The following is a 15,632-nucleotide window of genomic DNA, read 5'->3' as shown; positions in this document are numbered from 1 at the left end:
TTTGGCAAAGGCGGGTGCTTTGCTGAATGGATGGTCTTGATGCCTGAGCCACTGCTTCAGACAGCGTAGTTTGCTGTTTAGCTGTAGGAAAACACACGGTGGTAGTTTCATCTATTTTAGGTGCGTCATTGGAGCTGTCTCAACTCAGATATAATAAAAGAACACTTCATAGTAGAGGAAACTACTGAAAGAAAATACTGTTGCAAAAAAAGCACGAAGGAAATTTCCACTGGTTCCACAGGCCTATCTCGGTACTGGCCTTTAACCATGTGGTCCTGTACTGCCATTTTAAAAAAATGTCAATATTTATGTAATTTCATTTTTAAAATCAGGAGGTTTGGGGGTTGTTGATAAATACAGAAGATGTTATTTATACCAAGAGTTACATAACAAATATTCAGGGAGCTTCCTAAAATTTAACTTGGTGCATTTAAAGTATTGTCTATAAGGTACAGTACCAAGTAGAAATACTGAAGCACTGGGCAATGACAGGGATTGATTATTAGAGTGGCACTGTCTCATAGTTTAGACTTAACTTGTGGTGTTCTTGCCAAAAAAATTGGCCACCACTGCTCTATACAGTGCTGTGTTGCACCATGTAGAAAGACATTTGTGTTTGGGACAGCATGGAGGATACCAAGTAAAGAGAAACTCAAGGAAAAGAAGTTAAAATGCAACAAAGAGAGAGTGCCCAGCAAGGTCGAGAGTGCTCTTTAAGTTTTGCTTGTGCAGTTGTCTTCATTTAGTGGGACGCTAAATGAAGCATCTCACTTGGGACAACTTAGATTGAGGGAAATAATTATTCCCCTCTATTTTGCACTGGTGAGGCTGCATCTGGAGTACTGTGTCCAGTTTTGGGCCCCCTACTACAGAAAGGATGTGGACAAGTTGCAGAGAGTCCACCAAAAATGGTTCAGGGGCTGGGGCACATGACTTCTGAGAAGAGGCTAAGGGAACTGGGTTTATTTGGTCTGCAGAGAGGAAGACTGAGGGGGGATTTGATAGCAGCCTTTAACTATTTGAAGGGGGGGTTCAGAAGAGGATGGAGCTAGACCGTTCTCAGTGGTGGCAGATGACAGAACAAGGAGCAATGGTCTCAAGTTGCAGCAAAGTCGGTTTAGGTTGGATATTAGGAAAAACTTTCTTACTAGGAGGGTGGTAAACCACTGGAACAGGTTACCTAGAGAGATGGTAGAAAATCCATCCTTTGAGGTTTTTAAGACCTGGCTTGACAAAGCCCTGGCTGGAATAATCTAGTTGTGGATGGTCCTGCTTTGAGCAGGGGGTAGGACTAGATGACCTCCTGAGGTCCCTTCCGACTCTAATTTTCTGTGATTTAGGTACCTTGGGACACTGCGAGTCTACTTAACAGTCATTACCGACCTGCCCGGCATTAACTGCTACCATGTCTCTGTCACTGAAGACATGCTGGTGTGCAAAACATTGCATCAGAATTGCTTTTTCTGCTACCAGTAGTTGCCATTTGTTGCAATCTGGTATATGGGCCCTAGGAGAAGGAGAGTTGAGAGTAAAGAGAGTATTAGGTAGCAAGTGTTTGTTGTTTGTTTCTGTCCTTTTAGCTCCTTCCCATTGGGAGCAACAGTGTGAAGGATTGCCACTCTGGTGATAAGTGAAAAATTATTTTAGCAGTTGTTAGTTTCTACTACAGAAAGAATACAAGCTCTAGAGGCTCACAGTACTCATCAAATACCTGTATAAGGCTCCTCTCTGCTCTTAGTAAGGACCCTAGGCTAATAAATCAAACCTTCCCAAGCTGCATCTGAGAAAGTGATAACTGTTTATCTGCAGTCATATTTAGTCAACAGTTTACAGACTATTTTTTCATGGGATCCTGGTACCCTGAGATGAATTTAACTCTTCTGTCAGTCACCAGGCAGCAGCAACAAGGGCTGGGTTCACTTTAGGAGTTTTATCCAAATTCATCATCTTGGCCCAAGCCACCACCCAGAAACCTGGAAAAATAATTTCTGCCTGGATGTTGCAGTGTGAACAAACTTCTCCCATTGCAAGCAATATCAAACTATAACAGGGTTTATTTATGGGGGAAAGAGAGGGGGTGTGGAAAGCTGCTCCTTGTCCACGTCACGCCTCACCGCTGCTGAGGTCTTGCTTCTCTTCTGGTTGCAGAGCCAGCCAGTTTTCAGATGCAATCTCGGCTCTTTCCGAATCTGGCAGGTACAGGCTTCTATCTGCTGGTACCCTAGGGACTGCAGAACTTTAGGACCAAGTAACATGCTCAGACTGAACCCGTCCCCTTATAAACTTTACAGTTTTAGAAGGCAGGGCCAGTGCATACAAGCCAGACTTCCCCTCCCTCATTCAAAATGTTAAAAGCAGTTAAAATATATTATCATGGTCAAAACAAGCAGGAAAGTTTTCCACCAATGGAGGATATGCAGATAAGTCCTCATAATCTGACCTTGCATACTAACAGCAGTATGCATATAAGCACCACAGAGAGAGTGTCACACAGGTACAGTAGCAACAGGGTCACGTAAAAAAGACCTGCTAGTTCATAGACTCCACCCCCCTGTAAGGGCAAGACTTAGGCCTCTGCCAGACTTTCAGGTAAAGGTGTGATAGGACCTGATGAGCAATCCACACAATTGCACCTCCTACCATGCCATACATGCATGGCAGGAGGTGTGATTGTGGGATCCAGCATCAGTTCCAATCGCACCTTATTGCTGGTGCAAGTGGAGGCTGAGATCATGACCCTAGGCACTGCACCAGCAAGTAGCAAGCTCCTGCAGTTGCGAGTCCCGTCAGCTGTGGGACTCAGCCATGGCAGCGAATGGGGCACTCCCCCGGCTGCAAGTCCTGTCAGCTGTGGGACTCCCAGCCACAGAGAAACACCTGGCCACACTCCAATTAATGGCGTGATAGGAAAGAGCCACAAATTAATTCCACAGTTTATCACGCTATTAATTAATTAAACATGTGGCTGGGTCAGAACTTAAGATATGATTTGCTGGTTAATCACGTCTTAAGTGTAATGTGTAGATGGGGCCATAGTTCTCTGATAAAACCATGGTAATGAGAGATGGATAAGACTGAGAACCTGGTTCTTCCCTGTGTTCACCAGGGCAGCTCGGCTGACTTCTAAACCACTATGGCTGGATAGTGGAATATTTCATTAAAGCCCTGCTGCATAGACTAATTGGCCTGTGCCCTCTCCCTACTAATCCTGGATTGTCCCCTGCAGTACAAATTTTAATGTATCATCTTCTGTAAATAATAAATGCCCCTAATGATGGAATATCAATCACAAATTATTTTGCTGGATTGACTAGAGGGCATATCACACATTAAACTGATCTTAGTTGCCCTTCTTCTGAAGCATTGTGTTTTTGTTTGTCTGGCTAGAATTTGGTATTTATGGTTTGAAATGTTTTGGTTTTTTTGTTTCCTTTTCTGTTTGTTTCTCAGTCATAGAAGTGATTTTTTTTTCCCAAATAAAATCAACTCATTTCTAAAATATAAAATTAAACCTTGCCCTTTGAGGAAGACAACATGCCAAGCAGACAAACAAACAAAAATCATATACAACTAGAAATGCATCTTGCCAAAGACTTATTTTGCCATCTTTTGCTTTAGGCTCAACTCAGATTCTATTAACATGATCCAAAACCCAATCCTCGTACAAACCAAAAGGTGTCACTTCCCTGGTGGACAGATCTTCTGATTCATTTGTTAAGTTCTGGTTTCAATCTGCTGGAAGAAAATATTTTAATTTTATATGATTCCTCGCCGCCTTTTTCCGTTACTCTAGTATATAGGATCTATTAAAAAAAATTACCCTAATTCTCCTCTCTCCTGGATAAACCAGTAGCTATTATAAACAAGAATAAAAAGCTCTTTTCACATTGTGGATATTCAGTGTTTGTTTAATTTCAGCAGGGCTTTCTAAAGGAGCAGTTCAAGTAGAGTTTATTACTATTGGAGCCTTTAATTGCTGTACTAATATTTTTTTACAGCTCCTTATTTTTATGTTTAAAGGTCCCCAGACACTGTGATTTATAGGCATTGGTGAATGATTGATAAACGATTTAAGTTAAATAGAAAAACTGGAGGCATTGTGTAAAACATAAATGGTGCCAGAATGACCATGCAGGAACCACTAATATATTTAATATGATGCATACTACACAGCTGCTGCAGACCACAGCCAAAGCCACCACAAGTCTCAACTGTTCCCCGAGAAGGGGGAAAAATAGTAATAACAATGAGAGGTTCTTCTGTTTCGGATAAATGCAGTTTGTTCTGCTGCAGTTGAGCTTGCCATTTCAATATCTGATGATAGTATTTGTGAAATATCATAATGAAATCAAGATTGCAGGGGGGGAGGGATTCAAAGAAGCCTTACAGGAGTTAGCCATCTATTTCAAGGTTGTGGGGGAGGCTTAGAGGAGGTTGGATGTCTTTTGCTCTCTAAAGCACCTTTGGAAATATCAGTATAAGATGTTTTCACATTTTCTGTGCACATGTGACCTCAGTTGGGATTTTACTTACATTGGGACTTTGCAGAAACCTAATGGGTTAAAAACAAAGTTTCTAAAACCGGAATAGTTTAAATTTAGTAGTGAAGCACAGCAATAATGTGCCATGATGGGTAAGCACTGAAAAAACTCACTGAGCTGAAAACTTCTATTAATACCACTTTACGGATGTAATGCGGCACACGTGCTTAAGTCTCTAGGTCATTAATGTTTCTCAATGTCTTATGCTGAAAAGTGCTCACTTCGGGAGTGGGGAGAAACACAGGCACATGTTCAGAACACCTCTCTACAAGTGTCAGTTCTTAAACGGAGAGGAAAAGTTGAACTGTGTATGCTCAGTGTGAGGTTTTCAAATACCCATAGCTTTATTGATTTCCAACGTACTCAGACTCACTTGCTCGTGTTCTCTCTCTTTCTTCAAGAACTGTGTTCACATTGCACTTCATGTTTGGCAGTCTCAGTTATCAACATGTTAAGTGTAAGGACATCCTTTTTTTCATATCAAGGGAAAAGTGCATGCACTCATAATGTACGAGTAAGTCAGTGTTTTGTGTTTTAACTCGGGTTTAAATTTAAACCTGCCAGTTTTTTAAGTAGGCAAACTCGATATGTTTCACCTCCATAGAATCATTTTTCCAAATGTTATGAGGGAGGTGATCTGAAAATTATTCAGTAATTAGTCAAACATGGTAGAACAACAGTACGAAGTCAAGAATATTGTGTGTTGAGTGTATATTGGTGCATGCTACTCTTATTTGGCTGTGTAGAAGTGAGACTGGAAAAAACATATCAGGTCTTTTGCAGATATAGATTGCCATAGCTCAGCTGACTTTAGTGGAGTTATATCAGTTTACCTCTGCTGGGGATGTGGCTACCTGACATGTCTAAGCATCAGGAAGTGATAAAAATGCATGACTAAAACTTGATGGGATTCAGGTATGGATAGAAGAAACTATATTACCAGTGTAAGAGGGCAGTGGATTTAATATCCATTAAGCTCATGATCCACCCTAATTGTTTCATTTGCCATGTCTATCCCATGGTAATAGAAACTAAACCATGGTAATTATAAAATTGTTTCATTAAGATAAACTGATCTGTTTAGCTTCTACTTACAGAGAGAGAGAGTGGACGCACAAAATGGTCATAGTAGATCAGCTTAATAAGCAATAAGTCATTTCTCCCTGGTTCCAGCCCTCGCTGTATTATAGCTTGGTATAATTGAGTCATCTGATCATACATTTTGAACTGTTGGTGAATTCCATGGGTTACATTATACAGGAGGAAGGATCTTTTCTAGTCTTGAAATCTGTGATTCTCCAAAAGCTGAGAGAGTAGCAGTTACTGTGGTTGGACATTCTGGCTGCTTACAGATGTGAACCCCCCCCCCCCCCCCCCCCCGCCCAAAACCCCCCCAGAACTTTACTTGAAGCTCAGTGTGCCTCTGCGCCAAGCGCAGCACAGAAGAGGCATTGCATTAGTTTGATCCAGCTCACTGAACATCTGTATAGATTGTGTGCTTCAGCAGGGCTTTTTGATGTTTTTATCTAATAGCTGATTGACTCAGCTATTAAATAAAAGCCTTAAAAGCCTTGCTGAAGTGCACACTCTATGCAGATGCTGGGGAGCTGGGTCAAACTGATGCAAAGCCCTGGGTTTCTCTTTATTTTTTCATGTCTGTCAGCAGCCTCTGTTACACAATCTTTAGAGATTGGTTTAGCACAGTGGTTCTCAAACTTAGAAGACTCAAGGCACCCCTCCATAACTTTTGTTAATTGAATGGTGCCCCATTTCAAATACTGACTTATTACAGTGCTTATCACCTTGCAGTGAAGCTGGATAGTGGGGCTGGGGGAATGGCTAGGCAGGAACTGAGCCCGAGTCTGCAGTTATCCGCTTATTTCCTCTTGCTTTGCAGCATCCTTCAAAGGATCTCATAGCACCCCTTGGTTCCCAGGCACCCTGGTTGACGATCACTAATTTAGCTTCTATCAGACCCAGCCTGGTTTGTATTCTGGAAGTTCTTAAGAATGCATACCAGTTTCCTCTTCTTGGAAAAATAGTTTTATGAAACACAGGGGAAAATAGCTAATTTTTGTTTCTACATTAATAATATGGGCCAAATTGCACTTGGCAATGCAGACCCAGGTCTCCTATGATTTCAATGTGTGAATTTACAAGTAGTTAACAAACCCATGCACTGAAGATCATAAATCCATTTCTTCTGCACAGTGCTTAGCTGATGAATGGCTTTCACTTTTCCAGCAATTCCCACTTGCGAATGCTAGAATGCCATTGGATGTGCAAATCCAGCCATTAATTTAAGAATAGGACGGAACAGAGAGCTAAAAGTATATACTTCCATAGCCTTCATGTCCCTGAATGACAAGATGGAGCAACGGGCTACATGTTTGCACTCAAACATGAGTGTTTGTTCCACTCTCCCACATGTTCTGATACTTGAGCATATTGCAACAGAAATCAGTACCAGGCATGTGATTGGCGAACAGTGCAAAGCAAGAGCATTAACTCTGGTAACAAAGGATGCGACAGATTGAAGCCAGATTACTATGGCTATGATCAGTACTGTAGGAACTTGATACAGAAAAGGCAACAAATTAGAGGTGGCACTGATTTCCTATTGGCAACCACACTCATGCTTCAGTGGCACATGATTGAACTTTGTTGCTGGTTTTCCATGAACACAGGTGCCACTTGAAAGCACTGTGGGTTTCATCCCAGGTTGTAAAGAAATTGGAACTTCCCACTATATATGTTTTGCTGTCCTGGCTGTCTATTAAAGTAGCAGGTCCAGCTGTACTCAAAGTACACCTGTGAGTCTAGGCTTTTTATAGTGGCTTTTCATAACCACATCCCTATTGGGTTTCTTTATCATGGCTTTCACCTGGCATAACCGGTGTGTGCTGCATAACAGAAGCCATCTTTGCCTTGGTTTGCAGAATCTTTCTGTGCCATTTAACTCCTGATGCTCCTTCTTTTTACAGAATGGGTGGCCCAAAATGTGGCAGAGGGAAAAAGGCTCACCTTGGGGACAAATGTAGCATTGGACCCAGCAGCTTAAAAAAACCCAAATCTTAGAAACTTTTGTACAGTATAAGAATCTTTGGGGAAAGTGAAAATCATTAAGCAGTTGAGCACCGCTAGGAGTGCAGCCTTAGATAAATTAGCCACTCTTGAAGGCACAATTTTGTTAATCACATACAATTACACTTTGTTTTTACATTAGGCCAGCTGTGCTGAAAGTCCTACACTGCTGGCACATTTTCCATTTTTTAATGGACTGGTACTAAATCTCTACAATCAGGAGTTTGTTTTTAAGTCGGAAAAAGTTCAATGTGTGATCCTTCACTGAGTCATTTTAGATACTCAACATTATTTGCAGAGGTTTGCTTGTTTTTGAATTCCTTTTTCCTCCTCTTGGTTTTTCAAATAAGTTTTCCTTGAGGTTATTTTTATACAGTAAACACTTAATCCCAGAGAAAGATGATTCTTGTATAGATCAGTCAAGATCTGCAAAACGGGTATGTATACCGGTAAGCTTTGAATAGTAAACCATCTGATAAGTGCTAAGAGTAGTCCTTGTTTCCTGTTCAGGTAGATATAGTGTATATTACTTTGTAAATTCTTTACATTGGTGCATCCACAATACGTGAAGTTGCCCAGCTTTTGTGAGTGAAAAAACAGAAACTGCAGGTCTACCATTATGTGGCACCCAACCTTTAGATCCACATTCTTTCAAGCCAAGTGTGTCTGAACAGTGTCCAAGTACTGCACATAGTCTTGGCCCCTTCAGTATGCCTCTGTGGTCTGGGTCTGGGTCTGAGGCAAAGAAAAATTCAGATAAGTCTCCAAAGTAAGGATTGGGATGGCTCTAAGAAATGCTCTTGACTTCTGAAACCTAGCCTTTCTATCTCAAAATTTGAAGGTACAAACCACTAAGGGGTCTAGTGGCCTTAACATGAGTTCTGATTTCCGTTCCTATCACAAAATCACCACTCTAGCTGGTACTATTTGGCACCATTTTTGACTGGTAAGAATTGATGCCAAGGATGGCACAAGCACAAAAATGAAATGGCTCTCAGTTCCAGAATTAGTGGCTACCAGTGCTAGTAGAGACGCATTCGCAAGGCAGTGTTAGGAAGTCTTGGAAGCAGTTGGAAAGTTCAGTCTTCCTGACTTGTCAGCACCTTTCATAAGAACTAAATCTGAGCAAGAAATATACATGAAAATGTTGATCCTCCAAATTTCTGAGTGCCTGCCTAAAAATCATGGAGGCTTGCTCTTTACCAGAATGATTTATTGCCTTTCTGATATCATCCATAAATTGAAACACACTATGGGCTTTTTTACAAAGCTCAGATAAGTCAACTGAAAAACTCCTATAGAGTCCAGTCGGCTTTGGATCAGGCTCTATACCTTACAAATTATTGCTGACACAAAAAACCATCTTGATACTGTGGGAAACCACTTGTACTTGCATTGCTTTTAAACTTGCTGTCATGAAATGCTTTGTCCTGTCAAAGGAAAATGGAGAAATCACCTCATTGATTACAAGATCTCATGCTCCATATAGCTTTGAAAAAAACCCTGCCCCAATGCTCTGACAGAATCAAACTCTGTGTGAATAATATCTGACATTCTTGTATAATGCATTGAAGAACACAAGCATCAGGAAAACAGCACCAGTAAAAAAAAAAAAAAAAAAAAGATGAGAGGTGAATCATTAAAATCTACTGGAGTGTGTAAACCCTCTAACCCATGAAACCTTGTCAGATGCTTATACATTGGTCATTTTTCCTTCCATGCCAGTTCTGTAATGATCAGTCTGTGCACCTATTGATGAACTGACTGGTGTAAGGAATGTTACTTGTGCATGACTGAAAGCACAGCGTTTTTTAATTAAAAATTTTTAAAAAGCGTAAACATGTTTCTTTCCTTGTTGTAAACATCATGTGTGGCTTCTGAAAATACTCCTAAACAATAAAAGTAAGTCTGATGAAAGATCCAGATAAGGCAATCCTGAGGTTTATGTTCTAATCTCTCAGCACATCGAAGACTTACAGTGCTCAGTCTTACAGAGGCTTCCATCATGTATGGAGTTGCTGCTAGGTCTGTGCGAAATAGCACGTTTTGTTTTGACTTCTGTTTCACTGTTTCAAAGGGACAGTGTTTTGTTTCGTTGTTTCATTATCTTTCAAAGCACTGTTCCGTTTCATTTTGTTGAAACTGTTTCATGGGCCCCTGGATCTCCGCGTGGCATGACAGCATGCTGCTGCTACCAGCTGGGGCAAACTGCAGTACCAGGCTTCCCAGTAATCAGCACGGGCTGCTCCCAGCACTGGTCCCACCTGGCAGCGGCAGCCTACTGTCATCCTGTACACAGATCTGGGGGCCTGTGCCCCCGCAGGAGGAGTCTGGCACAGCCCCACAGCCCTCCCAGGGGTGGAGGCCCCCAGATCTGCATGTGGGATGACAGCAGGCTGCCGCTACCAGCAAGTGATACAAGTTTTATTTGTCAGCAGTTTGAGGTGCAGTTTATCCAGAAATCCCTGCACCTGTCTCCTTGAAACTTGGCAGACTTCATGACCCCAGAAGGGGCCACCATCCCTGCAAGTTTCATCCAAATCAAGCAAGAAATGACCAAGTTATAGGCATTTTCATAATTCCCCATTCTAGCCTATGGGCAAAACATGGAAATGCGTCGAAACAGCATTGAAATAGCAAAACAGTTTTGATGAAATGAAATGAAACAGTGCTTCAAAACATCAAAACAAAACATTGTCCCTTCAAAATGGTGAAACGGAAGTCGAAATGAAATGGTGCTTTTGCGCAGCCTTAATGTAGCTGTGCCCACTGTTTAATCTACAGCATAAAAATATCTAAAAATGACAACAGTACTTCTTCATAACCTGTTTGCTAAGTGGAGTTGAACCAGTGAATCCAAGCTTCCGAATATCTGGCTGTTCAGACCCATCCAGATATCTGGCACAGCCCCGCAGCCCTCCCAGGAGGTGCGGGTCCCCAGATCTGCATGCGGGATGACAGCAAGCTGCTGTTGCTGGCTGAGACCAGTGGCAGCACCAGGCTTCCTGGTGCTTGGCATGGGCTGCACCCAGCAGCAGTCCCAGCCAGCAGTGTCAGCATGCTGTCATCCTGCGTGCAGATCCAGGAACACGCGCCCCCCCCACCCTCCGGGAGGAGTCTAGTACAGTCCCACAGCCCTCCCGGGGGGTGCGCCCCCCCTGGATCTACATGCGGGATGACAGCAGGCTGCCACTGCCAGCTTGGACCAGCACTGGGTGCAGCCCATGCTGAGCGCCGGGAAGCCTGGTGCTGCTGCTGGTCCTACTCGGCAGTGGCAGCATGCTGTCAAACCATGCACAGATCTGGGGGCCCATGCTGCAGCAAGCCTGGCTTCAAAACTCAAAACGCTTGAAAACTTTTGAACGTTTTGAGTCCCCTTGTTTCATTTCGAAACCTTTTGTTTCATTTCGTTTTCTCCGTTTCAAGCTTGAAATGCATCGAAACAGCTTTGAAATGAAACACCCGTTGAAATTTCAGACAGCCCTAGTTGCTGCATGTTCCTGTGCCTTCAGGGACTCCAGGGGCTCATCACAAATATAAACGTTTGCTTGCAGGGAGAGGATTGGGCACTGGGGCCATGGAGATAGCAAAATATTGGCATAGAGCTCAGGTGTATGAAGGTAAGTTTTGCATGTAGCCCTATATCAATTTTATTAATGTAAATCTGGAATCAGAGCTGATTTTTCCTTTTCTGTGGTTTCAGTGAAGAAATCACTATTTAACTGCTTATTGGACACATTCTAATGACCTTGTCTCACCAACCCTAGTCCCAGCACTGAGTTTTAGCCTTAGCAACTCTCTGTGAAAAGAGCACGTGCTTATGTGTGTGCGGCAGAGAGACAAAACCCTTCAGCTTGTAATTTCCCTTTGTGGCAGATGGTCTATCATTAATTCTCTGGTAAGGGCACTAAATCATATTAATATTGAGATCTGAAGTCTTGTTTACCATGCATTGATTCAGTCACCTGTTTAATGTTGTCTTTTTTTTTTTTTCATGGAGTAAATGGGTGTGTAAAACTCTGTCCTTTTTTCCACATTTTGGAAGTAGTTTAATCGTGGTATAGTTTTAAAATGACTAATGGTGGCTATAATTATTGTATGGTTTCCAAATACTATATATTTTATGAACTTCTGGGCAGGCAGTAGCTCTCTGATCCAGATGACTTTACTTTTTTTCTGTTAACTGCCCTTGATTTCAGTGGTGACCAGTAACAATTGCAAACCTGAGGGGCTGGAATCAGTTTTCCTCCTGGTATCCCTAGTTACTCGTGTACATTATTTGTTGTTTAAATTGTGGCAGCTCCCAGGATCTTTAGCCATTGACTGGGGTCCCATTGTGCCAGGTGCTGTCCAAACACAGAACTAAAAATTACCTCTTGCACAGCCATTATATAATCTATAGATTTTTGGGGGTGGGAGGGGAAAGGCAGGTTCAACACTTGGATTTTGTCCTTGTTGGAATTGTATTGCTTTTCATTAGTTGCTGTGGCTTTAGTCCTGGAATTACTTTCCTCCATTGTTTTCAGATTAGATTTTACTACCGCTACAGCTGCACTCCATCCTGCCCATTTCCCATTTAAATTGTTGAACTGAGGAGTAATTGCCTCAAATTTGCATTCTGGAAAGGTCATTGAAGCCTGCAAGGCATTGGATTTTGCAAAGATTTGTTTAACCATTTATCTAGGGGAACTGGGATTTTAGTGGCTATTGGCAAAATGGCACTAGCCAGCTGCCTAAGTCCACTGAAGGCAGCAATTTGAAACAAATCCTTTGCTGTTTTTGTCTGTCTTTGTATTAGAAGCTGAACACTTTACCAGATCTACCCCCGGCTAACTACTATCGTAATATTCTAAGATTTGCTGCATCTCTTTTGTTTCAGTAGCGCTGTTTAGGCTTTACTAGTGAAAGTCCCTACAAGCAGTCCTAAAACACGGTCCCCGTGTTGGAAACGAGGTTTCACCTATTGTGTTTAGTTCTTTCATTTGAGTTCTAGTATAATGTCAGTTCACTACCTAACAGCCATCAGGGGACTAATGGGTCCCTTCCCCTGAGAGGAGCTATTGCTCAGTGGTCTAATAAAAAAGAAGTCATGCACTTCTGATCTCTAGTTGTTCTGGCAGTAACTTTTGTATGTGGCCTTGGGTAAGAATCGCAGCACCTTGGTTTCCTCATCTGTAAAAAGTAGATAATAATGTCTATCTACTTCAGAGATGTGTTGTGAAAATAAATGTAATGTTTGTAAAGCATTCTGAAAATTAGACTTGCAATATAGTTATTACTGCTGTGTCCTTTAACAATCTGTTCTATGATTCTGCATACATGCTAAATCTTACTATCCAGGCCTTTAAATTAATCACTGCAATATGTTAGCAAGGAGACTGAATAAAGTTTTATGTCCTCCTGACCACCCAAATTTTGAAGATAACATTGCTTTCCATCACTGTTGCATATCAGGAATGTCTATATATTCCTAAGAGTAAAGCACAAATTGGGTTTTTAATCAGACCGCAGGAATCTGCATTAATAATACTATTTACTAGTAACTTAAGTATTGTATTAGGATAGCCATAGTATTAGGATTTGGGGGAAAAAATGCTATTACTAATGAATGAAGCTCCAGAACCCCAAGAAGTGGCTAAATATTATCCTGATCCCACAGAAGAGGCAAGTGAGATACTGAGAAGTTAAGTGACTCACCCAAGGTCATATAGAAAGTTTGTGATTGACTCAGGAATTAGAATCCAAATCTTCTAGTTCCCAGTCCTGTCCTATAACTAAAAGAGGATTGATTAATCCTTCACTCATATATAAATGACAGAAAGCCAGCTTACTAGGCCACCATACTTTTAATGAAGGAAGGTGAAGGTTGTCAGGTGTTTTTTGCAGTTTGTTTACTTTATAGCATGTAGTGTGTCCTACAAAGATTGGGGTACATCATGCTAGACACTGTGCACCCATTTTGGAGATCCCCTGCTCCAAAAAGCTTACACAGTTAGCTCTTTTTGAACTCATTTCTTCTTGTTTAACCAGTTATGTTGTAAAAAGCTGTCTGTAGACAAATGACACTTAAAACCATTCCTTGGAGAAGCGAAGCAATCTGGTCGTTCTGGTTTTGTGCAGATTGGCATTGTAACGATGATCATTTCTCCTTTTACTGCATTTCTCCTATCTTAACTTAATGTCTGCCATAAAATTTAGTTTGAGACATGCTGTGACAGCCCTGGCATTATGATATATTGTGGCAGTAACACAATAGATACCATAAGCGTCTGCAAGGGTACAGATCTCAGGAGCAACCCAGAGGTGAAACCAAGGGAAGATTTATCTTGCTCCCACGTTCACTTGCTGTCTGGCAAGAGGGCTGTATTGCAGCACTCTTGAATGACTCCCCATAGACTCTTTTTCTGTTTGTGACTGAATTTACTGTTTATGGTAGTTATGTATTAATAGCTGGCTGGAGTCAGGCATAGCACAAGTAAGCACTTTACTTCCTTCCATCTGATACACAAATTAACTTTGTGCTTCCTTAGCACAGTATCGTCAAACCTCATCTGCCCAGTCAAAAAACCCATTCTATAAGGACCAGATCATTTCCCCATGGTAGCTTTAGGAGGTGCTGTGACCAGCGGTCTCTTTCCCTCCAGCCTGTGCTGATATGGACTGTTCTGCAACCAGCCCCAGGATAGGATCTTAGAAGCTGCATATTCTGCAGGGACATTTGATGCTCCTCCCCTTCATCAGATCTTATGAGGGCACTGTGCAGGGCAACCTACAGATGTGTTATTGCTGTTGTCAGTGCAATTCTTCTCCAAAAGGCTAAGAGGCTTTCACAGCTATTAGTTTACAAAGGCTAGAGCAGGAAGGGAGACTCTTTCATGAGTTCCATTTCTAACCCCCCTTCCCCACTGATGCTATACCCTGAAACAAGAGATTGCAGTATAGGGATGTAAGGGGCAAAACCTATATTCACGCATCCTGTCCAGTTCCATGTTCCCAGCATTTCCATCCCCAAACATTGAAGAATATCACACGTGAGGCCCCCAAAACCAAGAGATTTTTAAAATAGTATTGGGTTCTCTTTTATTTACCTCCTGGTTTCTGAGCCTTCTGAGTGTACTTTCTTTATATCTTCCAATTTTTTGCTACATGCATAAGGCCAACATAATTTTGTTAGCAAAGGCTAGGACTCTCAGGTAATGACTCTGTTCAGCAACTGTGAGTATAGAACATATCAAATATGGTGAGACTTGCTATAAAATCATGAGCTGGCAATACTGCATTCCCAGTGTGAACCTGACCATCATATAGGACCCACAGTGAGATGTGAGCTTGGAAAACTCAAGTTAATTCAAGCTCAAGTCTTTTCAGACTTCAGGAGCACAGAAGAACTGGTTCTGACTAAGAGAAAATGCTAGTCTAATGGGAGAAGAGCTTTGCACAGCTCTACGGGCTGGATTACAGGAGCTTACCTCTCTGAACCAAGGTTTGCAGCCAGCTTTAACAAAAGCAACTGATTTGGAATGGTTATTTTTTCCCTTGTCTGGACAGGTTGTGTGAAAGAATGACACAGTTTGAAACAGATGGATCTTTGAGTAATTCCTAAAACACAAAGGCACCTTCGGTGAAATACAGCACTAGGCCAGTGGTTCTCAGCCTTTCTGGACTTGAGGGACCACTCATTAGACTCGAGGCACCCTCCATAACTTTTGTGAATTGAGTGGCACCAATTTAAAAAATAATAATGTGTACATTATAGTGCTTACCTCCTGCCAGGCACTGGGGTTTAGGAATCATCCAGGCAGGGACAAGCCTGAGCCTGTGTTTATCTGCGTAGCATATCTACTTATCTCCTTGCGCCTTGTGGTACCTTGTAAGGATCTGGCAGTTCTCTGGTTGAGAATCACTGCACTAGGCAATGTCTAGGGACTGAAGTCACGGCCAACTCCGTTAAGTGAGAAATCATGACTAATGCCATCAACTTGGCAACCGAACATCGATGTCAGAGCA

The 15,632-nt window shown here is 41.9% G+C and overlaps 1 protein-coding gene across 3 annotated transcripts in view; it reads left to right on the top strand.

The window, feature by feature from the left end:
- CHST11 (carbohydrate sulfotransferase 11) overlaps positions 1-15,632 on the top strand; it is a 250,596-nt gene that overhangs the window by 155,809 nt on the left and 79,155 nt on the right. Inside the window, exon 1 of one of the 3 annotated variants that reach the window (XM_019489309.2) lies at positions 11,431-11,523. The exons of the other annotated variants lie outside the window; for them this stretch is intronic. Coding sequence (XP_019344854.1) covers positions 11,446-11,523 — 78 coding nt within the window. The 5' untranslated portion in view covers positions 11,431-11,445. Of the gene's footprint in view, positions 1-11,430; positions 11,524-15,632 lie in introns of those variants that run through there. 3 annotated transcript variants of the gene reach the window in all.

This window comes from Alligator mississippiensis, chromosome 4 (assembly GCF_030867095.1).
Source record: "Alligator mississippiensis isolate rAllMis1 chromosome 4, rAllMis1, whole genome shotgun sequence".
NCBI classification, from domain to species: domain Eukaryota; kingdom Metazoa; phylum Chordata; order Crocodylia; family Alligatoridae; genus Alligator; species Alligator mississippiensis.
Note: the sequence above shows the minus strand (reverse complement) of the source record. Positions and strands in the feature narration are given on the sequence as shown.